General features: G+C 35.2%; 1 protein-coding gene across 3 annotated transcripts in view; it reads right to left on the bottom strand.

Annotated features, from left to right (window-relative positions):
* LOC149808455 (cyclic nucleotide-gated channel rod photoreceptor subunit alpha-like) overlaps positions 1-26,376 on the bottom strand; it is a 201,900-nt gene that overhangs the window by 86,879 nt on the left and 88,645 nt on the right. Inside the window, exon 1 of one of the 3 annotated variants that reach the window (XM_089977579.1) lies at positions 7,221-7,286. The exons of the other annotated variants lie outside the window; for them this stretch is intronic. Within the exon in view, the coding sequence (XP_089833705.1) occupies positions 7,221-7,237 (17 nt within the window). The 5' untranslated portion in view covers positions 7,238-7,286. Of the gene's footprint in view, positions 1-7,220; positions 7,287-26,376 lie in introns of those variants that run through there. 3 annotated transcript variants of the gene reach the window in all.

Here is a 26,376-nt window from a genome sequence, read left to right as displayed (position 1 = left end):
TTGCAGTTGTTACTTTTAGAAGCAAATTTTATTTCCAGTTTAGAAAGATTTTCGGTTTACTGAGAATATCGCAAATATTTATTTTTAAAAATGTATTTTTTATATACAAGCAGATGTTATCAACAGATCCGTGTTGATACCAACATTAATTTATTAGACCCCAAAACCAGTCAAGTTTTAAAACAAGCATTAATTTATCAGACCCCAAAACCAGTCAAGTTTTAAAACCAGCATTAATTTATCAGACCCCAGAACCAGTCAAGTTTTAAAACCAGCAAACGTTAAAGTGTTTCAAGTCATTTGAGTAAGACCGAGACATAATTCTGTTCCTGTGAGTGTATGAATGTATGAAATAGAGACAAGAGAGAGAGAGAGAGAGAGAGAGAGAGAGAGAGAGAGAGAGAGAGAGAGAGAGAGGATGTAATTATTATAGAATGTACTTGTCTCCGTCAGTGTAAGAGTTCCATAATATTTTAGAGAAGAAAAAATACAACTGTTTTCTTTGTTCTGCTCATGAAAATTGCCTAACATCAAACGCTTCTGCCTGATATTTACAATCCTGTCCTGTCACATGAATAAATACAACAGGGACATAATACTGGTTAACTTTGTTATAAGTCCATTAGAATTCCACAGTGCATGCATACCGCTATATCGATGATTGATGAACCAGTAACCGTTCCACCACAAGGTGTAACCGAAAGGCCATGTTATTGAAACTGTGATGCCAATCATACTTTGTCAAACAAATGGAGTAGGTAAATAAAATAGTTGAAAAATATCAATTACTAAGAAAATGCGTATTTCCTTCCAATTAATATCTGACAGATTCCAATTAACTAAACGTATCGAAACTAACACACAAACAAAAGCAAATGGTTATAAGGTAAGTAAACAATTTACAAGTCGAGTGCATATTTTGCCACTTCATTCCTATGTTCGATCTGGATATTCTATTTTAAAAAATTCATATGATCAAGCTGCTTCTTGAAATATATTTTATACTGTTGTTGTTGTTGTTGTTGTAGGGTTTAACGCCATTTTTCAGCACACGATAGGCTATACATGGCAGCCATTATTAATGGTGGAGGAAGAACCCGGGAAAACCCCGGAAAGAACCACCGACCCACGAGAAGCTACTGGCAAGCTTTCTCACATACCCACATTGGCTGAATCCGAGACTCGAACCCATGCAGACAGAGGTGAGATGGCAGTGATCCGTAACGGACAGCGCTTTAGACCACTCAGTCACTCGGGGCCCCATATTGTATACTTTTCTACTTCTCGGCATTACTCCTGTAGAAGTTATTTCTCTCAGGCGATTTATATTTATAGAGACTACGTATCGCTTCTTTCAGGGATATATCCATTCAGATGGATAGAAATGTTTACTATACCGATGAGAAATTATATCCTTGGAACATGTCAGCGGATCAAACATTAATTTTTTCATCAACCAAGGAAAGCATCTAAAAGTCTTTAATCCGTTTATTTCAACTAAAATGTTGACTTTTATCATTTGCTTTTTTGTTCATTAAAATTTCACAGTTTTATCATCTACTAAATGATGCATTACGAACCGATCGTTACTTTTTGTCGAGCCATTGCTGCGTATGTGTTAAAAAATAACTTTATGTCACTATGTTTGAAAATATTATACATAAAAGACATATTTTCTCGATACCAACATTCGTTTACCCAGACAGTAAAGTGTAAAAGACAATAAACTTTGAGATAAACCTTGAAATATGAATTTATTTTTGTCTATGGATAGTCAGGCGGAAGGATGGACGTTGGGGCTACACACACACGGACGCTTAAGCGATTGCTATTTCGAGTTCCGCTAAGGTGGTTTGTACAACATTGATATCCTAGATAACTTGCATTAGCACTCAGTTCTTAAAAACAGGCTGTGAATGTATGTTTCATACGATAATTTCTAGTTTTGTGCGGCTTGGTTGCAAATGAATTTACCACATGCAGCCCATGTACATGAAAGACGGCTAGCAATTCGACTAGCTTGGGAGCTACCTAGATAAACAAATTTTACATAACCCTCATTTGGATTCTTCAGGTGATTTACTATCATATCAATGCATAGTTTTCTCGTTAGAAGTGAAATACTAATAGCGTGAAACTTCTTTGTAGGTTTATTATTAAATTCGGCAACTCCAAATGAGCACTTCTAATGATGGCAACCTTTGCCGTGTAAGTATTGAACACGTTTCAACAAAGAATCGATATATATCGAGACTGAGAAGAAAAATATAATGCTTTTTAAGGAAAATAACAAGAAATCCGGGGTTAGCAAGTGTCCATGGCGTTCACTTGACTATGCTACAAATAAAAATTGTATACACTGCCACTATTACCTTTGGTTTGCCTGTGCAGCCGCCGCCTGTCCATTAAGACAGAACAAAGTTCACATAGTGTTAGTCCATGTGCGTTAATTACAAATCTTGTTATTGTACAAAATAATTGTAGAAATTAAGGTCAGCATTTTAGAAGAACAAAATAAAAAAATATGATAACGATAATCATGCAGTTTTAGATTGTTATGTTGTCAACACTCAACTAATCTTTGTATAATTGGATTAAGGTGCTGAAATTGACACACAAAGGATCTTAATTGTTACCTCCAGATTGGTCTAGGATCTTGATGATAATGGCATAGAAATCGTTTGCTATGTAAAAGAGAAAATAAAAGTCATCTTAGATACAATAGTCCTACAACAGTCGCCGCATGAACTTACAAAGTTGTCAGTTATCATTTTAATATTTGCGTTCGTATTTCTTTTCCATGGAAGCCGTTGTGTTTCTACAAAGAGGGTCAACTTTATATCTAAAGGTTCAAAGCATTTGTCTCGAATGATGTAGCAAGTCACCTCACACTCAGTTAAAGAAATTATAAAACATAAATGTTAAGATAAAACCTTTAAGATTTCCAAAATCATCAAGTTATATCAACAACTACTCTAAAAATGAATTAATGCGGAATTCACAGAGATAATTAGTTCGGTAGCAAATGGTCTACTTTGAAACTGCAAATTACTGAATATATGCTTAGGTATAACTGATTTCGAGTCCATCTTGATTTGATGCTGATTGTAAAAGTAAGCGAACATACTTTGAGAAATATCTAAATGTACACAGAAGGATATGTCAGAAAAAATATTTGGTAAAGATGCGCTTAAACCATATGGAACCTATTAAAAAGATTTTGGTGAAGATTTATTGGTGGTCGAATGAAAACACTACTACAAGCATGTAAGCAAAATGTTAAGGAACACTGGCAGTTTTTAGGGGAAGCGTTATTAAACAAATATCTGCTATATCAATACACGAACTTGAAGCCTTTTAATAAATACACCAGTATGCCCGATGATCAACGTTTTAGTGCAGATGATAAAAATAATTTTTTAAATAATGTTTGCATACAATGTGAATTAAGAATGATGTTTGATGAATGAGAATTTTGCTATTTCGATAGAAGAATTCAAAGGAGCAATTAAGAAGTTAAAGAATGTTAAAAGCAGTGAGCGTGATAATCAATTTAAGGAATTTTTGGTAAATGGCAAAAATGCTTTCGAGCCATATCTACTCTATATTTTAATATCATTTACAATATCGGTCGCTTTCAAGTCATATTATCAAATTGTATTGTTATGCCTATTCATAAGAAGGGATCACTTTATGAATGTCGTGAGGAAATTGCTAGCATTTTGAATAACGAAATCGTTAACTGAACGTAGGATCATCAGTTATATGTCGAAGCTCATGTTGGTTTTAACCAAATTTGCCCACAACTGATAAAAGTTTCACTTTACTTGGTTTGATAACTGCCTGTATTATTCAGGTATAAAAATAGTATATGTTGAATTTGTTAAACCTTTCGTTTATATTACAAGGGATATCTAATGGAATATATTACACAGACTCGGCATAACAGGTGAAATATTAAGTAATGTAAATTCAAAATATGAAAATGACACAAGCAGAATGAGGTCCAATAATACTCGGTGGAAAGAATTTGTAAATGTAATTGGCCTGCGTCAATGTTAGCTCATATCGCCATTTTCATTTTCCATGTTTATTAATTACATTGAAGAAGAATGTATATTTAGCAGCGGTGTTGAAGACGCTAACAACTGTATGTTACAACTGTCCATGCTGACATATGCAGATGATCTAGAAATTATTTCTGAGTAAAAACATGGTCTGCAAAAAGGCCGAATTACTCTGAGTACATATTATGACAAGAGGCAACTTAATGTAAAGGAGGTAGAATAGCAGATGTTAATGTATTTTTCTGTAAATAATGAATTTGTTTGGTTTGGTTTGGTTTGGTTTGGTGCTTTACGGCACTGGAACACAAATAGGTTATTTAGTGCCAAGGCAATTGAAGTCAAGTGCCATACCCAAGAACACACCACGGTAGCTGACCCATGAAGGCCCAATGGTAGAATTCGAACGCGCATATTTTCGCTCGTGAGTCCGGTACGCTAGCCAATTAGCCACCGCGGCTCCGCTAATGAATATATGTCTTTCTTGGACTTATTTTTGCAAAAGCCGATTCATTCACACTTGATCACCAAGCTATAGGTGAACAAGCTTCTAAGGCATTGTTTGCCATGTAAATATTTAAACAAGTTTTAAATCGTGCTTGTAAAGGTAAAATGTGACACTTTTTACATACTAATGTCACCAAATCTCAACTACGGATCACAAGTATGGGAATATTTTGAAGGAAATGCTGTTTAAAGAATCTATGCAAACTAACTTTGGAAAGATATATTTAGGGTGGACATCTTTACAGATCAATGGATAATACAACATCCTGAAATAAAATTTACTAAGCGTATCACTGCAGGTGATATAAAATAACAACCTGTCATATGTAAGTGAATGCTTGCTGAGACAGAAAATCGTTTAGGAAATAAATATCGGTCATCGGAAGACTGGGATTTATTAAATGGTCTTGGTCTGGGGAAAGTGTGGATAAATGAAACTGTTTGAAAATACGTTTTCTTACCTTTGGTCATAAAAAGTCTAGCTGATCAGTTTATTAGAAACTGACATTCTTGGATCAGAGAATTGCCAAGAGATGGATTATAAAATTAATATGGCATTCCATTTTGGCTATTAAGAGTATTTCGACAAAGTAACAGTGACAAACTTTGAACCTCCCCTACATAAAATAAATATTTATGCTACTTTTTGATCGATTGAATCAGGAAGATATAAGAAATTACAATCTATCCTCCCCTTGATCAAAGGATTTTTTCCAACGTGTCGGAATAGCAATACCACTTTGTATTAGAATGCCAATGTTATATGCCGTTAATACTGAATTATTTAAAATCTCAGTACGTGCAATGCCACGAATATGTTGAAATATATGCAAGCAATAAATTCCCAAAAATCTGCTGAGGTTATAAATATGAAATTATATTCATAAAACAAATAATATAATCAACGCTATTAAATTGACAACAATTTCTGAGTAAAAATTATTATTATTATTATTATTATTACTAACGCTGTTACTTTAATCTCATTTCCATTTAATTGTTCAAAGCCTGCATTACAATGTGTCACATTTCATGTCTAATGTTCAGATAATACTACAAGGAAATGAAATGAGATTCGATTCCTGCCGATATATTGCTGTCACTTTCTGGATATTCTTCTAGAAGAATTAGCATACAAACAGTAAACAAATTATATATATATATATATATATATATATATATATATATATATATATATATATATATATATATATATATATATACATGTGTGTGTGTGTGTGTAACTTAATATCTTTTGTGCCGATTGGATGTTTGCACATGCGATAGATTTATAAATCACATGTACAAATAATACCTGCTGATGGCTAATAGACTGAAAGCAAACGTATCCACTTTCTATGAAGAAGACAAAGAGAAGAAAAATGCGCATGAACATAGCCATCTTCTTTAAGGACAGTACTTTAATAAATCACACGAATTAAAGAGTTTAAAATTAATAATTTTTTTTAAAAATAAAAACTATGCAATGTTTATTAATCGACATTATGCGATTTCGAAACTTTTCGATGCCTTTATTTACTGTACTTTCTTCTGGTATAAAAATGCACTAATGCTTTGAAGTTTAGTGAAATATAGATTAAAATAAACCAAAACAATAAATACTTCTATCAATCAAAATATATCGTGCTTATTATCATTTCTGTACCCTATCTTCGATACGTAGCGGGTTGCGAAAGAACTTGAAATGCAAAATACATAAAACGTGTGAAAAACATTGCCAGGTTCTGAAACGGCTATTTCAGGGCCATGTTAGGTGCAAAATAGCGCTGGGCCTTTTATGACCAGGTTGTGGTTGCGAAACGTCCCACTGGCGTTCTTGAACCAGGTCAGAGTCGCTACACGGAGATGCCATTTCGTCACCGTGATATTTCGTCACCATCTACTGTTCGCGAAGCGATCTAGTGCCATTTAGAAACGTCATGTCCTTTTTCAAATTGGCCTGGTAGTAACGGTCTCCGACAATACTTCAAAGACACTTCGATGGTTTACTTATTGGTAGCATGTGCCAATACACCTTTTAATGTTTAACTTTGATATATTTGATGGTTATTCAAAGGACCGAAAGCCTTTGTATTTGCATGGAAATATTTGATTTACTATTTTATGCACGTATTTCAATTGATTCCTCCAAGTAACAGAATGATAAGGACTTTTGTGTTTCATTCCATAAATCAATAATGGAACTAATGGATGTAGGCAAAAAAATGCTAGCAGAACACGAGTAACTCAACAATGTTTACTATTCAGTGTACTGATGATAATTCAATGTTATCCGTTGTATAGACCACGCTTTAGTATCTTCTTCTCCACTAAGAACATGTAATTTGCATGAACAAAGAAATGTAAATAAACAGTGAGCATGCTGGATGTGGTGTGCCATATTGCAAATTGACGAGACAATTTCATGCAATATATTTCAAGTATAAGACAGATATCAGGTAGCTGGTTCTTTTACCTTAATACCCCGATTAATTTACTACGTAATGGTGAATCTGGTATTTGTAATTTTCAACTCTGAATCTAACAAAGTAGATCTATTTGGCAATTTATAGAGATAAACCAAGTTACCTATGCCCCGTCTCACTCATAAGTACGACCTATGAAAATAAAAATAAAACTTTAACGTACCTTACCACACGTGACATTATCCAGCACTTGAAAACAAAACTGCAAAATTAATGTTGTAACTTTGACGTGCTCTCATGTGCATTAATACATGTTTAGCTATAAAATGTTCGATTTATGTAGGGCTTGTCAACATGATCGTCATTCCCATTTGCAGAATTTTATGGCAGGCAAAGGTCATGCAATTGTTCTCACAGAGTGTTGTAAAGACTCGTATAACATGTCGTACTGCAGATGATATCTCTTCGACAATACGGTTATTAGCTCGAACAATAACTAGTGCAACATCAAGAGTAATAAGAATGTTTAAACAACTCCAACGGCAACAACAGTTGCATTCCACTACAACAGCTACAATGTCAAATGTCGTAACAACAAAGTAAACGACTACAACGAGACTTACGACTACTCGAAAACACCAATAACCACTAACACCATCACAACAATCAATATAATGAATTGCGATCGTTATCTCCACCGCTACTGTTTCGTCAACAACTAGAAATATGTTCATCGAACAGAAGCTCCAACACAGTACCTGAAATGACCTAAACGCAGAACTTAAAGCAAGGTGTGATTTAATTGATTGGCTGTTTTACATCTATGCTGTACACGTTGTAGGAGATAGGGGCACATCATTAAGAACGCACGTAACCCTCCAGTTGTTTTTTTCTAAAAAAAAAGGCTTGGGAATAATAAAGAATTATATTGACACAAAACTTGTTTACGTAGTACCTCATTGCTGCTGTAAATCATGCTGTATTTATAGTACTAAACCCTGATCTTATCGTTATCACAGGCAAATAATACACTTAATAAATTACATTCTGTTGATCTCTGACACCCAGTTATACTTTGCTTTCACGACTCATCATTCTTGCGAGTAATTGTTTATGAATAATAGCCAGGCAAAAGTTTTAGTTTAAAACAAACGAACAAAAACTCAAGATTTTCTTCCCTAAACTTATCTTTCTTTCATCTTTCGCTGCCAAACATATGTTACCAAAATACCGACTTTCGTTATGGAATAGATTAGTCCTAATGTATTGAATTTTTCTGGAAGGAGTCTTGCTTTGTCGCTGAAGAAAATGAACTACCTCAAATTTAAGAAATTTCTCAACTTCTTCTCTGTTTCACTATCATACTATAGCTAATATTGTCAGGATTATCAACAAATAATAATAACATAATCCAGATCTCATTAAATAAAGTGTACTGACAGCAAATTGTCATGTGTTACTTAAGCTCTGAACCCGTGAAGACTAACCATAGGGTAAATCTATAAATGATTATTATTGAAAACCCGGAATCAATAATACCACGTGTTTAGACATTATAAATCAATCAATAAATGGCTTCCTTGGGGAAAATAAAGACAACTTTCATTAGGTTCAATAAATCAAAGTCATTACAGCAAATGGAAGTGAATATCGTGCACGCAGCTGCTTTACTAAATGAATTTAAAATAATAATATTCATTGCTGACACATTCGGTATACTTCATATAATTTAACTATGGCCTGGTGTCAGAATAATGTGACTGGGTGGGACATCATGCTACATGTCTGCGGCATGATGCCCCAATGCTAGACATCACTATAAGCTGCCACATTGCAGACATCTTAGCGATATGACTGAAAAATTGTTAAAGCTACGTTAAAAATCCAAATCACATCACATCACAACACATAATTCAGCTACACTTACTTTACAACATTTTTTGAGTTTTCAGAATTCTTTGATAGCTAGTGTGACACCGTGGTTAAGGCGATGAAATCGTAACCAGAAGGCTGTGAATTGCATTACCCCCAAATTAGCTAAACTGTAAACAGGGCATAGTTTGTTTACCCCAAATTACGTCAACTTGGTAATTAATTTTAAATTTACTCATATAGTTTCAGGATCTGTGCATCCACCACTCTGTGTGTGTGTGTGTGTGTGTGTGTACACCAAACACACACACTCACACACCCCCACACACAGAGTGGATATGCACATTAAATTTCTATTACTGGGCCGAATCGATCAATATATAATAATATGAAACTATATTTATCGAATGGACCATGTATCACAAAGGCTTCGCTCATCCGGGCTATGTTTGCTTGGTGTGTTTACAGAGTGCTTTTAAACCAAATCGGACTGGGCAAAATCTCGTGTAACCTCAAATACCAAGACTGGAGACACACAAAAGAAAATACAGTCTACTGTTAATGCAACATTCTTACGGCATATGATAATAAGACACCATTAAAGGGGAACATTTTTCCAATGATAAAATATCATTTTTATGAATCCAGGATATTCGAGGTGGAAAAATATTTTCAAGTTTTGCGCAGATACAAAGGCTGTCAGTACCTAGAGATGGAGAAGTGAGTGTAAAGTACGTTATACATGCCCCTGGTCCAAGCACCGTAAGATTTCAATGCTATTCCCCTGGTCCAAGCACCGTAAGATTTCAATACTATGCCCCTAGTCCAAGCACCGTAAGATTTCAATACTATGCCCCTGGTCCAAGCACCGTAAGATTTCAATACTATGCCCCTGGTCCAAGCACCGTAAGATTTCAATACTATGCCCCTGGTCCAAGCACCGTAAGATTTCAATACTATTCCCCTGGTCCAAGCACCGTAAGATTTCAATACTATTCCCCTGGTCCAAGCACCGTAAGATTTCAATACTATTCAAATAGAGATGATGTTTAAACAACCGAACTCTCTTTACTTCCACAGGGAATGAGAGTTTTATGTCGAACGTGCCAATGAAAACAAAATGTAACAGATTTGCAAAAGAGGCATTTCTGATACGTAAATCCTCATAACGACATCAATGTAACATATTTTAAAAGATGCATTTCTAGTACGTAAATCATCACAACGACAGATCAATGTAATAGATTTCCAAAAGAGGCATTTGTACTACGTAAATGCTCACAACGATAGATCAATGTAATAGGTTTCCCAAAGAGGCATTTCTCCTATGTAAATGCTCACAAAGACAGATCAATGTAATAGATTTCCAAAAGAGGCATTTGTACTATGTAAATGCTCACAACGATACATCAATGTAATAGGTTTCCCAAAGAGGCATTTCTCCTATGTAAATGCTCACAAAGAGAGATCAATGTAATAGATTTCCAAAAGATGCATTTCTACGACGTTAATCCTCACAACGATGGATCAATGTAACATATTTTAAAAGAGACATTTCTACGACGTAAATCCTCAACGACAGACAAATGTAACATATTTTAAAAGAGGCATTTTTACAACGTAAAGCCTCAACGACAGATCAATGTAATAGATTTCCAAAAGATGCATTTCTAGTACGTAAATGCTCACAACGACAGAACAATATAGATCAAGGCATAATGAGAAGCTAAAAACCAAAATTACATCTAATTATAGAAACAAGGGAAGAGCCTAAAATCAAATGGGGGAAAAGTAAAGTGTAATGATTTTGATATAGTACAATTCTAGTAGTGTATTTACCTGGATTCTAATACTTTTTCAAAAACATTATGAAATAATGAAATAGTGATACTACTTAATGTATACTGTGAGAAAATTAAAGATGACTTTCCTACATGGAATTACATATATGTTTGAATATTTTGTATGTAGAAGCGAATCGATAAATATACACATATCACGAGTTAGTCAACTGATAAATTATGCAAATGTGTGTTTGTGTGTGTGTGTGTGTGTGTGTGTGTGTGTGTGTGTAAATTCATCAGTCGTGTTATATGGATATTGTTCTAGTTCATTATTTTTAGAACGAAATGCCGGCTTTTCGTTGATACATTTGTAGAAATGTACTTATCATTTATTTATAACCTATATGTATGTATGTATGTATGTATGTATGTATGTATGTATGCATGCATGCATGCGTGTGTGTATGTGAGTGTGTGTGTGTGTGTATGTGTGTATGTATATATCTATGTATGTATGTATTTGAGATATGTAGTAAATATTATGTTCTGTTTATACTTTTAATGGTTACCTCCTAAGTGCAAAGCTAACTGCTTAATGGTAAGCACATCTCATTTGGAGGCAAACGTTCAAACTATATTTATTTATACCAAATATCATAAGCTACGGTGGTGTGTTTTCAGACCCAATCACTTCTTCTTGGGCTTCATGTGATTGCAAATTACATGCAAGATTAACCATTCCGAAACTGAAGAGATTTACAACGTGCAAAAACAGCGTACCTCCAAAACGAAAATGTTTACCATGAAAGTAATCGAATAAGCATGCGCAATATTTCGTTCCATAAAAACATGGTAACACATCTTTACCAGGAACTTTACTTAGTTAAAATTACAGTCATGACGTCTATTGACCGTGGCAAATCAGCACAGCATATTAAAGTGGTCAAGCATTTTCGTTGACACTTAACATACATATGATCCTATGTCGGCGTATGGATAATCACCAGAAAGCAGAGGCGCTTATATAACGACGATAGTGCAAGTGCAGAGTGTAGTCATGCGCATCTGTAGAGGAGAGTTCAAATATATATTTATAGATTACTGCATTTGTATGGGAAAATATGAACGAGTTTTTCGAATGGAAATACTGTACGACCTTGGGAGTGCAGTATATCCATTCGACAAAACGAGTTCATATTTTCCCATACAAATGCAGTAACCTTTTTATTATATGCTAATTTTTTTAATTCTACCTAATGCTTAATTATATTAACAAAATACACTACACGAAACAAAGTAACCGAATGTATGCCGCATTCCAAACTAACTACACAAGCGCATGTTCATCATTACACAACAGCAACATTATTACTGCGCACATAACTCCGCCCAGATAAATTTGAACTTAGTCGCGCGCTCAACATAACATTCTAAAGAAAATGGCGTGTACAGTTAAAATTGAAATTTGGAGTCATATTGTCAATGAATGGGAATTGCAATAACTTTTCCATTTGATCCGGAATGAATAGAGTTTGTTCTTTTTTTTTTTCGATTCTACGAAATTTCGTGATTATGGACTAGATTTGTATGCGACAATTCCACATGAAATATATGGGATTGAAGAAGCTAGGGAGAAGCGTGTTGACATCTGCAAATGTGTTTCTCTTTCTGTCATTGAATGTTTGAGATCATAATATGGGGAAAATATGAAGTCTTTCAACTGCAATTATCAAAAAGACACTATGGAATTTAATGCTTATTTCATTTTGAGAGCAGCAAGGAGGATGTAAATGCACTTATCATCGAAATTACAGTAACATTTCGAAATGTGTAATCAAGATTGAGAACCTATGACATGACTCATGTAATTCGGATTTGCAGAACTAGGAAAGTACATTTTGAGGAAATTCAGGATGTAAAACTGTAAGTATATTTATTTGCCATTCTTATCACCAGCTAAAGAAGACAGTATATGACTTGTCACTTGTATGTTATTTGTAAGGACCCTTTCTTGCGTCTGTTGTATAATGTAGCGAGCCTAAATCCGAAACATTGTATCATCGCAGAATATGCCAAAGCAGCTGGTATGTTGCAGTCCATGAAACATCTGTTTCAGTTCATCTCGAAACAAATTTAAACAACCACAACGTAAAGCGCCTCTTACGCGAGTGTACATGATATGTTTACAAATGAAAAGTGCTGGAGTCTGCGTCATTTGTTTGTTTACAATAGAAAGTAGTTCTTTTATGCACGTGAACGCTTTATGTGTATTGGCGCGCGGGTTCAGTATCGGCTAATATTGCACGATTCTGACAATGTAAAGTTAACGGGGAAAAAATGAGCATATAACAGTTAGAGTTACCTCCCTGTGGTTATTATACTAGTATAAACTTGTGTACATTTTGATAATTCATCTAAGCTCCGTGCACATAGCTGCAATTCAGCATTCTCTGAACGAAGTACCTGTTTGTCACTCTGCGTCATAGTCGCTAAACAAGCGACTCTGCTATCAGGCGATTTACTATCCAAGTTTGGATATTATCCCTAAGCTAAGTTAGAAGCAAGAAAATAGTTCCAAACACCTGGCCCTATTACTTTGTATATTTATGTGTATATGTTCCTATGTTATTACTCAATACTTACTTTACTCATTTACGGGGAAGAGTGTTGTGTTGTTATCTATATTTTGTTATGTATAGAATGTGTTTAATTTTTGTGGGTAATTGAAGATTAGAGTTTTTGCATACTAGTTGCGGGTGTTTTACATGGGATCATTGCGTCTTAGGTCAAGTGGGCATTTGGCTTTGTGTGTGTGTGTGTGTGTGTGTGTGTGTGTGTGTGAGAGAGAGAGAGGATGTAATTATAAGAGTTACATAATATTATAAAAATTGTTTACTTTGTTTTGCATCCTTTCTGTTTCAGGAAAATAAGCTAACAAAAAACGCTATTGTCTGAAATTAACAATCCTGTCCTGTCAAATGAATGAATACAACAAAATCAAACATTTGAGGAACAAAATACTTTCATAACTTTGCAACAAGTCCATTAGAATTACACTGGACAACAAATTTTTACAAAAGTCATGTTACTGAAATAAAATTAGTCAATTCTTATCAATTTTTATGTGCTGAACACGAATATGACAGTCAAATTGCAAAATTGGCTCTAGTTTTTTTGTAATCTGCAAGAAATTAATGTTTACATAACGAAATGCATTCCAATAGTAAAAGGTCAACTGTAATAGCCTACCTATAAAAAATCAAGTCATTGACTACATCTTAGATTTCTTCGCCTGTCTCTTGTACAGCTGTTCGGGAGCATCTCTGAGGAGTGTCCAGCAGTAGTCAGCCAGCATTGTAGTGGACCATTTTCCCTGGTATCTTTGTTCCATTGTTGCGATATCTTGATGAAAACGTTCGCCGTGTTCATCACTAACAATACCACAGTTGCTAGGAAAGAAATCCAAATGGGAATGAAGGAAGTGAATCTTTAGAGACATATTGCAGCCAAGTTTCTTATACTTCATCAACATGTCTTCTACTAGTTCCTTATAGTTTTCTGCCCTAACATTTCCTAGGAAGTTTGTAGAAACTAGGCGAAAAGCATTCCATGCTTGTTTCGCGTCACCTTCCAGCAAGTTGTTGAACCGGTCATCTTTGAAAAGCTCTCGAATCTGAGGACCCACAAAAACTCCCTCTTTAATCTTTGCTTCGCTGAGTCGAGGGAATTTTTCATGCAGGTATCGGAATGCTGGCAAAGTCCGGTCAATGGCTTTCACGAAGTTCTTCATCAAACCTAGTTTGATGTGAAGGGGTGGTAGCAAGATTTTCTGAGCCTCAACCAGAGCTGGGTGTTGGATATTCTTCTCTCCAATGGCTACATTCTGCCTGTGAGTCCATTCCTTCCTTAATCCAGTGCATTTCCCTTGCTCGGCTATCCCACTCGCATAAGAAACACATGTATTTTGTATATCCTTGCTGCAGTCCCATTAAAAGGGCAACTACCTTCAAATCACCACAGAGGTGCCAGCTGTACTTGTTATACTCAATGGAATTCAGTAGCTGCCTTAAGTTATCGTATGTCTCTTTCATGTGGACAGCATACGCTACTGGAATAGATGGAAGAATGTTTCCATTGTGCAAAAGCACAGCCTTGAGACTCAGTTTCGAAGAGTCCACAAATAGTCTCCATTCTTGTGGGTCATGAGTGATTTTTAAAGCATTCATGAGGCCCTCAATATCGGAACAGAATATCAGATTACTTTCCTTTCTGAAGAAAGGCTCCAATTGCTGGTGGCGCTTTCGATATGCAGTAATTGTGACATCTTCTTCTAGAAGATTCCATTGTTGGAGTCTTGATCCTAGCAATTCTGCCTTGTTCTTTGATAAGTCCAAATCACGAATCAGGTCATTTAGTTCTTCCTGTGTTATTCTGTGTGGGGTTGATGATGCACCACAGTGAAAATCTGGATCACTGCATGCTGATGGACCAGGAGAAGAACAGGTCGACTCATCTTTGTCTTCGTCAGATGAATCAAGAGAATATTCTGCTGGAGGTTCTGGAATAGGAAGTCCCTCACCATGTGGAACTGGTCTCAATGCAGACGGAATGTTTGGGTAGACTATTCTCGACTTCTTTCGCTTCGTTATTCCGCCGGAAAGAGGAGGAACCAAGCAGAAGTAACAGTCATTTAGGTGGTTGCTTGGCTCTCTCCACACCATTGGGACTGCAAACGGCATTGATGACCTTTTGCAATTCAACCACTGTGAAAGCTGTGTTGTACATGTAGCACAGCATATATGCGGAGCCCAAGGCTTGTCTTGGTCACCAACCTTGCATCCGAAGTAAAGATGATATGCCTTCTTCACTTGAGAATTGATACTTTTCTTCTGGTTGGCAAATGTCACTTCCCAACAAATATAGCAAAAATTGTCCGCGGTATTAACACACTTTCGAGGCATTACTGTTCTTTATTGTACGTAAATGGATAAAATAATAAGTTTTATGTAACAGTAGCTTGAACTGTCTCGCACAACGTCTAAAATATTTTAAATGCTGAACCTATCTGATTGGGCTTTATATAGTACACTGCTTACGTCAGCTTCAGCAGCCGCCTGGCATTAGTATAATAGGCCTACACATGTATAGTACACTGCTGACGTCAACTTACTTCAGCAGCCGCATGGCATTAGTATTGCATTGCATCAGAAAATGATGCAATCAACTGTGGATGATGTGAGCATGATGGTATTATGCAATGTTACATCATTATTCCGGATGTTGCTGCAGTCCTACTGGAGAAATTTACACAGTGAAACATAGAAAATGAGGTATATGAATATCTTCAAAACGAGAGCCAATACAAATTTTTCACGGTTATATTCGTGTTCGGCACACCAAAATACTACAGATTAGGGCCTTTTCAAGTCAGTAATGATTTCACTGTTGACCAGTGTTATACAGAGCATGCATACCGCTATATCGATGTTTGATGAACCAGTAACCGTTACCCCACAAGGTGAAACCGAAATGCCATGTTAGTGAAACTATGATACCAATCACACATCATCTCTCACATGGAGTAGGTAAATATAGCAAACAAAAGTTCAGTTACTAAGGAAATGCTTATTTCGTTCCCATTAATAACCGACAGATTACAAGTAAATGCACGTATAGAAACTAACGTGCAAACAAAAGCGATGTATGCGAACAAGGAAATAATTACAAGTCTAGTGAGTATTTCGCCACTTCACGTTTGGTCCCACTATCCTATTTAAGAGAATTCAAATGATGAAGCTGCTTATTCAAATATATTGTATACTTTCCGACTTCTCGGCATTACTCCTGTAAAAGTTGTTTCTCTCACGCGATGCGTTTTTATTGAGTCTACGTATTTCTTCTTTCGGGGGTATATCCATAAGGTTTGATAGAAATGTTTACTATTTCGATGAAAAATTATATCCTTAGAACCTGTGAGCTGATCAAGCATGAATCTTTTATAACCGAAGAAGTATCTAAAAGTCTTTACTCCGTTTATTTCAGCTAACATGTTGACTTTTATCATTTGTATTTTTAACCATTTTAAGTTCACAGTTTTATCACTTACTCAATGAAATATCAAGGACTGATAATTCCTTTTTCTGGCGCCATTGCTGTTTATGTTTTAAAAAGAATATTATGTTACCATGTTTGAAAATATTATACATGAGAGAGAGAGAGAGATGGTAATCAACAAATCATTTCTTTTTCTTAGCATACTTTAAGAACTATATACTTTGAGAAGAATATTTTTATTTAAATTATTAAGTGCTCATTGACATCTGGATTAACACACAAATTTGGTACTGCTGAGAATTCATTCAAAGACATTCTAGATTGTATTATAGCACCATTGTTCAGTAGTATTGGTACATAAGGATATTCAAGAAAGTTGGAATTCATTCGGAACATTCTATACATTTAGAATTGTGGTAGGACATTTAGGAGTCTTTGATATTTAATTCACAATCTTGTGTCTGTTAAAAGTTCACTTTGTAAAGTTAAAGAAATAACTTTTTTGGTGATTTTACACAATTTTGTTTTTTTCACTTCATTCTTTAGCGTCGTAAGAGTGTAAATTCAACTGTGTGTGTATGCGCATTGTGAAGTCTGTTCGTATGTAATGTTTCGGTTTCAAATGGTGTGTAAATAAGTTGTATTCTAGTATGGTTAAATATAGTAAGAGTAAAGGAATGTAAATATGTTAAGAGAATGTCTATAAAAGTTATATTCACTGCTTTTTGGATGTATGGACTTGGTACTAGATGATTCATGAACCTTCGGTTTTTATAAACAAATCAACAAATCATATATCTGTGTAAGCCATCGGTGTGTGTGTGTGTGTGTGTGTGTGTGTGTGTGTGTGTCATTTTGAAATTTGTCTGGTCTTTGCACTTTTGTCACAATTAACGGATTTAACTATTTTTACTTAAATTTTCTTTCTTCACTCAGTTTCTTTCAACTTTTCTTCACTCAGTTTCTTTCAACTTCTGATTCTTTTCCTCTTTTCAATTAGCAATTGATTCATGTTAATATTGTCATTTAATATAAGCTCATTTTTTCTCCATTAACTTCACATTGTCAGAATCGTGCAATATGTTTCCATACTGCAATGTTTAACACGTGTATCAGAAGTAGTAACGTCTGTAAGAAACTACTTTTGATTGTAAGCTAATAATGTACTCATGAAGCCGACGACAGAACGTTTAGATGATTTGTCTGTAGATGAACCAAAGCAGCTGCCTGGTCAATTTTGAAAGTAAAGATGATAAAGTTGACGATGCCGATAAGCTCACAGAGTTACAAAGCAAACTTTCAACCAGCAAAACGACTGAAAGTGATATCAGCAATATATACAACAAATGTACGACAAGAAAATACCAATCTGATCATTTAGACAGTTATTTAAGATAAATGGTCATAACTATTTGCAAGTCGAACGTTTCAGACCACGAGCTTTGTCTCATATGTCTGGCATTTAAAGGCATATTAAGGTCAATGACTGCCCCGTCTCCCTCAGAGATGTCCTGTTATTTTACAAGCGATTCCAAACACAAAATTGGAACAAAATGCAACTGAAGAAAGCAAGAGACTCTGATCCAATAACCCTAGAGACTCGGATTCAAGAAGCCTAGACAATCGGTCTTCAATAAATCTAGAGACTTGGATTCAATAAGCCTAGAGACGCGGATTCAATAAGCATAGATACTCGGATTCAATAAGCCTATATACTCGGATTCAATAAGCCTAGATACTCGGATTCAATAAGCATAGATACTCGGATTCAATAAGCCTAGATACTCGGATTCAATAAGCCTAGATACTCAGATTCAATAAGCCTAGAGACTCGGATTCAAAAAGCCAAGACGAAGAAGAAGCTTTATTTCCGTTGGTGAAATGGGCTGTCACCACTCAGCTGCTTTGCAATTTTCACTTTTTATTTTTATTTTTTTTATAGAAATATTCGGGTTTATAGTGGCAATAAAAGTCATACAGGTCCTGTAAATAGCTGAGGTCCCTGACAGGGCATATTACACATATTTCGCCTTTAGCTGGTAATAACAATCGCAATAAATATATTTTTGAAACGAATGATTGTGCAGGCTATATGCTACCAAGTTCAATACCGCTCCGGTCGCCTAGTGGTTAGAGCGTCCGCCTCAGATGCGGGAGGTCGTGGATTCGATCCCCGGCTAAGCCATACCAAAGACTTACAAAAATGGTACTAACAACTGTCAGCTTGGCGCTCAGCATTAACAGGTTAATGTTAGGACTGGTCGGCCTGGTGTCAGGATAATGTGACTGGGTGAACATCATGCTTCATGTCTGCAGCATGATGTCCCAGTGCTAGACATCATTATAAACTGTCACACTGCAAACATCGTAGCGATATGATTCAAAAATTTTTCAACCGTCGCTGGGCGGTGTTATTTGCACTTGAATACTGTTATTGTGTATTGTTAAACTTTAGTTGCGTATTTAATTTGGAATCCCACATAAATGCGGTATTGTATTGTATAGCCTTAGGTAGAAAAGCAAAATGAGTATTATAATAAAAATATGAACTCCAGTTTTCCTAGTAATACTTCATTCCTGACGTTGTGTAGTGTTGGTTATACAAAAAAAAAATCGTTCATATTTTCCCATACGAATGCAATAACCTATAAATCTCAGCACTGAGAATTAAAACACGGATGAAACTAATATAGATAGAGTGAGTAGTCATTCTAGGGGATGTTCAATATTTTCGTAATAAAAAGAAATGCTAAAAAAGTAAAAGATACTAATTTTGTTAAAAATTATGAAATCTTTGCACACAGTACTTACAGCATCCGTGCTTCTTTGCTAATTACAGAAGTCAACCAAAGAGGTATTGCAATTTCATCATCTAACATTCTTAGGTTCAAATTAAGAGAAAAATGGATCGGATAAAATAGGAAACAAAATCATATTAGCTGTTACAATCTACAATAAAAAAATGACATTCATAAACATGCATCTACAAAAGAATGATTTACTAAAATAGTTTAAAACCAAATTAGTGATGATAGTACAACTTATATAATAATAGAAGACAATTTTAACTTCTTTATGGATTAGTAACTGTATACACGACATTATGTATGGTTGAACAATACCAATGCGAGAGAATTGTTATTTGGTCTTTGTAATGCATGTGTTCTTGTTGATGTTTGGAAGTTTTAAATATGAAAAATATCTTTTATTTAGAAAAGAGCTTACATAATCCAGTAAACATGAATCAAACTTTCTTAGATCAGAAAATGTATTTCTTTGCACAATTTCATCTGATATAGAACCTGACAACCAAAGAGATCATTCACTAGTAAAAGTGTTATTTAAATTAAATAACTTGTAGAATCACAATACATTTTGAGACAGAATCGAAATCTATTAACCAAATACCACCACTGCAAACCTCGAATCCTCGTCACAGTCAGTCCGATTTATTTGCAATAAATGAAGAAATGAATTTGTTTGACCTCTGCTAGTGTCAATATCGACAACCTCTGCTCGTGTCAATATGGACAACTTCTGCTCGTGTCAATATCGACAACCGGTGACCAAAACCAGACCCTTCCAGGACTCAACGTTAGGACATATCATGAACTATTAATTATCAAGGTTATTGAACCGGGACCTTTTGCCTGCAATACAAAGAAATCGATGTCTAAAAGACGAGTACTACCAACACTATTAGCAAAAAGATGTTGGAATTCGTTCCTGAGTCACTACCAGACGTCTACTGATGTCCAACAGATGTCTTAATGAGAAGTCTTTCCCATATTCCTAGAAATTAGCTAACATTGTACCCGTATGTGACGAAAGTCTGCTCTCCAACTAGAGACCTTACTCACCCATACCTTGCATTGGAAAACTATATGAAAGGATTGTGCATAAATATGTCATAAATTCTTTCATTTAAATAAGTTTGTTTTAAAAATATGAATCTGGCTTCATAACGTTAGCTGTTTGAGTTTCACCATAAATGTCTATGAAGCAAATAAAAAATGCTGATTGTTGTACTGTGTCCTGTGACCTGTCGAAGGCATTCGACATAGCTTGGTATCGAAGACTTCGTTTCAAACTTAGGAAACATGGAAATAATAATAATAATAATAATAATAATAATTTATACATGTCTGCTTCATAAACAAAATAATATTTATTAAAGATTCATCATTCACTATTAGAAAACTAAATGCAGTAGTACTGGCATTGATGAGTAAAAAATGGCAGGACCTACGATGCCAGTGGGAAAATGTAAAATCTTGCACGTTCGGCCGGGATGGTAGACCAAGTTTATCTAATTAGGTAGTAATTACTGTATGTACTGGCACTCAACAGAGATACTCGTTTAGCTTGTTACCTCTTCAATTACTATAGAGTTGTTTGTACTGAGGCTGGCATACATTACGCCATAACGTTGATACCTTCATCTACTGCCTCTGCTTGTACAACATAGAGCAGACTACGAATTCACATTGTTGCTGTAAAGAGAATTTGATGTTATATACCCACAAGACCTTGCGTGTACCGCCATATTGCTTTCAGACACACAACAAGATTGGATGGTACACCAAGTGATGCTCACGCTAAAGTATGTAGTATACTGCAAACTGTGTTGCTCTGCTCATTTCACCAAAACACTCAAAGATAAAATAGAACCTAAATTTACTACATAAAACAAATATAGACTACTTTTATAGTATACAAGTCCTTAGTTAGGAGATTATTGATTTTACGACTAAGAGGATTATTGCTATGTTGTTTGGTCTAATAAAAACATCGAATAAAACCACTATTCAATAGTAACCTCCCCTCATTGTCGTCATTGTCATTTATTTTGTTCATTTTATTCTTGCATCTACTATTTATTGAACAATGCATATGCACATACTTGTGTTCATCTTTTCATTATGTTTCTTGTTTTCTAAATCTATCGATTCTGGCGCAAAATATGTTTAGTTGACATTTGTGAACTCTCCTTAGACTGTGAATTCTCGCACGAATGAGAACAAACACGAGGTGTTTACTTATAAGACAAGCTAGTGAAAACTAAATGAGCTTGATTATAAAACTAATCATTTAACAGAAACGATTATCAGAAAAATATCAACAAAACATGCATGTTGTTGTTGTTGTGGGGTTTAACGCCATTTTTCAGCACACGAAAGGCTATACATGGCGGCCAGTATTAATGGTGGAGGAAGAACCTGGAAAACCCCGGAAAGAACCACCGACCCACGAGAAGCTACTGGCAAGCTTTCTCACATGCCCACATTGGCTGAATCTTAGACTCGAACCGCCACAGACAGAGGTGAGATGGCAGTGATCCGTAACGAAGAGCGCGTTAGACCACTCGGCCACTCGGGGCCCCTAAAAACATGCATGAAATGAAAAGGTAAATAAGTAAACAAAATTATGTAATACAAAAAAACCTACTTCGAAATGTTGAGAAATATCAATGCAAAGGGTTATCTTTCTAAGATTCCAGTAGACTTTTCTATATTAAGGTGTTCATGCTATACATTTACTAGAGAGGGAAATAGATAATAAGGTGACATTGCTTCAGACGGATTTTTGTAACTTCTGTTCTAAACAGAATTTTTTTATCTCTTGCTGACTAACATTAGGCATTTATTTTATTTCAAAAATACTAAGACATTTTAGAAAGATATGAAGATACACGTAATGTGCCCGTCCATCTTTAGAAATCCTCTTGATTTATGTCATCTCGACGTTTAGTGTATGTACCATCTATTAGCTTGACATTGCAATAGGGTGGCCCCTTTTATTCTTTTCCCCATGAGGCCACTATATTCAAGTCCAAACATATTTCCTGTTTTCAGGAGGAAAAGAATTCAACACCACCATCTTGAATAATCACCAATGATAAACGGCATTAGACAATGCAATTATGCACATTATGTACTCACATATAAGTCGAGTTAGACAGCAAACAATAAAGATCCTGGTCTGCCGTAACATAATGTGGCCTGTCTTTCAGAGTCTAATTTGTTTGTTCTACTGATAACTCATAACAAACTGAACAGACCCTGATTTATTGGTGCACAATGTGCCGGCAGATCTGGGTGTGCGCGCTTTGCCATTAGACTCGTGCTATAGGTGAGCAAAGACGGTATTGGTTTGGTCCTATGGACTTTAAAAAAAAATTATTTTGGGCTAAGAGATGCCAATCAGAAAGACCTATTACTATATGTAGATGGGTTAACACATGTCAACTAGACATGTTTACGCCAGGACTACTTAGGAAACAAAATTACCCTGAAAAAGAATAACAAGTTTTATTTTATTTTCTTCCAGACATAATGCAGTCGAATTATCAGAAAGGAAAACTATATCCCTAACGCCAGAGACATAGCATCAATCAGTTAATTTTACTAATATTACTAAAGAATCTAGCAATTGGATTTGAGTCGGATTCGTCTTCTTTAACTTTTCGTTGACACATTTAGACTTATTCAGGCAATCTTTCGCTGTTATACACTTCCGAGCTCGTGTAGCACGATCACCACCAATAATGCATGGTCTACCATTTATTCCTGATGGTTTTAGAGCAATTGCTGTTATTCTCTCAAACAAAACAATGCTACTTGAAAGTACTGATGGATGAACGAGAGTCATTGATGCCACAGTAGAAAACATGTAATTAAATCGCTCATGATATTTATAATGTCATATCATCATGTTAGTGTCAGTCTAACTCGTAGTCAGATTAAAACGCTTCAATTAAAATCTGCAAAGAACTGTGGAATAAAAATTTCACTAAAAAAAGATCAGATCAGAGGTGGTCAAAATTAACTATCGTTGTCAGAACTCAGGCATTGCGATGACGGCAAACAATCAAAAACAGGCGTTAAACTTAATCTTTCTGCGAGCGCCATTAAAGATTCAATCAAGACTGGCCGTATATTTCCGCTTCTTGCAATTATACTAGCGTTAATATCCGCTGCGTCTCCAGCTGTTGCAAACGTAGCTGCACTTGGTGCTGTTAGAAATATGCTGGAATGGCATTAAAGAAGGCAACAGGAAAAGGAATAACGACTTCTAAAAAAAGGAAGGGCTCTAAGATTACCAGGAACCCCTAACTGGTAATGAAAAGGTCTCAGACGTCCAGAAACACTTCGCTGATTATTCCCATTTCCAATTGTGATTTACTTGATGCTGCTAAAAATTAAATATCTAAAGATTCAGGTCTTTTATGCGTGATCAATTACCAAAACAAACAAACCGTGTTGAAACCGGAATCATTAATCTCGATAAAAGTTCTGTTGGAGATACTCACTGGGTTGCATACGAGATTGATCCACGTGGAATGATTCATTTCGATTCGTATGGGTTGGCGCCACCAACATAATTTAGAATATGTCGGCGCAGTACGAAGCACTCATCTTCAAAATATTCCAGTCTGGTATTCAACATTACCAACAAAAACAATAGTTGATCCGCCAGTATGTGTCCGTGAAGTAATTGCCTTATTCGACGCTGTGTCAAGATCTTCCAATTCACCTCATAAAGTTTTACTTACGTACAGGAGTTCTTTTTTTAAATAATTGCTAATCATATAATGGTTGATATTTACGGATAATCTTTCTCTTCTATCAAAATGCAAAAAGATGATATTGACTTGTCGAATTACGCTACTAGAGATGATCTTGCTGATTTTATGAACCTCTCTGGAGCTGACCGGGATTAAGTTGTTATTTTTCAGGATAAATACGGTGTTTTAAAGACGAGTAACATTAAGTGGGTAGACATAGTTCATAGAGTTCTCGGTGCTACCACGGATAATATTCCAGTATTTACTGACGGCGGTAGAATCAGAGACTCAAATGTATCAATCTCAACTATCAGAAATGAAATTATAACAACTGTTGCTAATCGTTTACGATCCACTGGTGATACAATGACTGGTTCTCTCAATATGGCTAATAATAATATTAATGATCTTGGAGAACCAGAATCAGATAATGACGCTGTAACAAAGAAATATATCGACAGTATAAACCTCCCAATGATGAACTCGTTAGTTTCAATTAATAATGAAATGATCACATTGAAATCTGATTATAATACTCATGTGAACACATTTTTGAATTATCAAAAAAGAATAAACGCAATTATTGATATTTCTTTCGAAAACCAGTAGTTACGGGTTTTAAACTCTCTGAAAGTAACACAAAACTCGGCGATATTAAAACAGCAATGTCAGACATTGAAACGATTAATCAACGATTAGGTGTTATCAGAAATCCTAAATCATTTTCAGGCCTAATCACGATAGCGCAGAGTAATATCGATGATATTAGGAAAAAACTAGATGTTATTAGTGGAATTCCTGATATGGTTAAAAAATGTATTCTGATTAAAATTCCTCCCTAGCAGATCATCAACGTGGTATATACAGTATCATCAGGATCATCAACATGGTCACAGCAAAATAACAGTATGAAACATGCCACGGAAATCGCTGGTCTGTATAGGCTGTCTATCCTTGTTCAGCGGTATAAAATTTAGTGTTATTTACCACGTATCCTTGGCGTCATTCAAGCGATAATTTTTTCTGGAACCGTGTCTATTGTGTTAATTATTGGGGACGAAGACGATTGTATGCTGGAATCTGATAAAAAAATTAACCGCAGCGTCTTACTGATGGTGTCTGGAATTTGTCGCTGAAGCACCTCAGTGGATTACTAAATAATTGAAATACAATGAGCATTCCGATCAACGTTCAACGTTTTAGGTGTAATCAAGCACGTGAATGCCAAAAGGAAAAAAAAGATATTGTCAATGAATACACAGCAAAAGTTAAAAAAATTATTGCAGACGTGTAGTTGTTGTTGATATAAATGTGTATTCTGCGTCTGCTGTTATCGCTGGAGCTGGGGTATCATTATCAACAATAACAATGACATCGCCAGCAGTTGTAACAAATTGTTTATCAGTTACAGCAAAACAATTGCTGGTGTTCTTAATATTATCGCTAAAAAAGATATGTACATGCACAAACACGAAATTACACGAGTATATAATAAAACTTCATGCATCGACACTTGCAGACTCTAAATTATCTTCGTTGATATCATTAAGCCTCGACGATGGAGAAATATCAGATTTTGAGTACACACAGATGATTGGGATTTACAAAGATGAAATGAGTGTGATAGAATCCACGCCCGATTTAAATAATGATAATAATAATAATGTCAACGTCGAACGAATTACTATAACAGATCGTCGCTAATACAGCTCTGTCAAAAACTTATCCTGAATTTAGTGTCAAATTTGCAACTTCAATTTCAGTTACAGAAATAGAGTTAGCATGAATACGACTATATTACAGTTGGCCAAATATTAGACCAAAATCATTCTTAGGCATTTTCATATAAAATAAAAACAGATGGAACTCCCGATTGGCAAGTTATTGTTATTCCCACAGGTAATTATCAACTTGAACAAATCAACGATGAATTGCAACGCAGAATTAAATCTATTAGAGGAAAAGAATCTAAGATAGCTATCACTTTTCACGAACCAACATTACCAGCATCAATATAAGTAAATTAGCAAGATTATATTATATATATATATATATATATATATATATATATATATATATATATATATATATATATATATATA

The sequence above is a fragment of the Sinohyriopsis cumingii genome, chromosome 1, assembly GCF_028554795.1.
Source record: "Sinohyriopsis cumingii isolate HCF-2022 chromosome 1, ASM2855479v2, whole genome shotgun sequence".
NCBI classification, from domain to species: domain Eukaryota; kingdom Metazoa; phylum Mollusca; class Bivalvia; order Unionida; family Unionidae; genus Sinohyriopsis; species Sinohyriopsis cumingii.
Note: the sequence above shows the minus strand (reverse complement) of the source record. Positions and strands in the feature narration are given on the sequence as shown.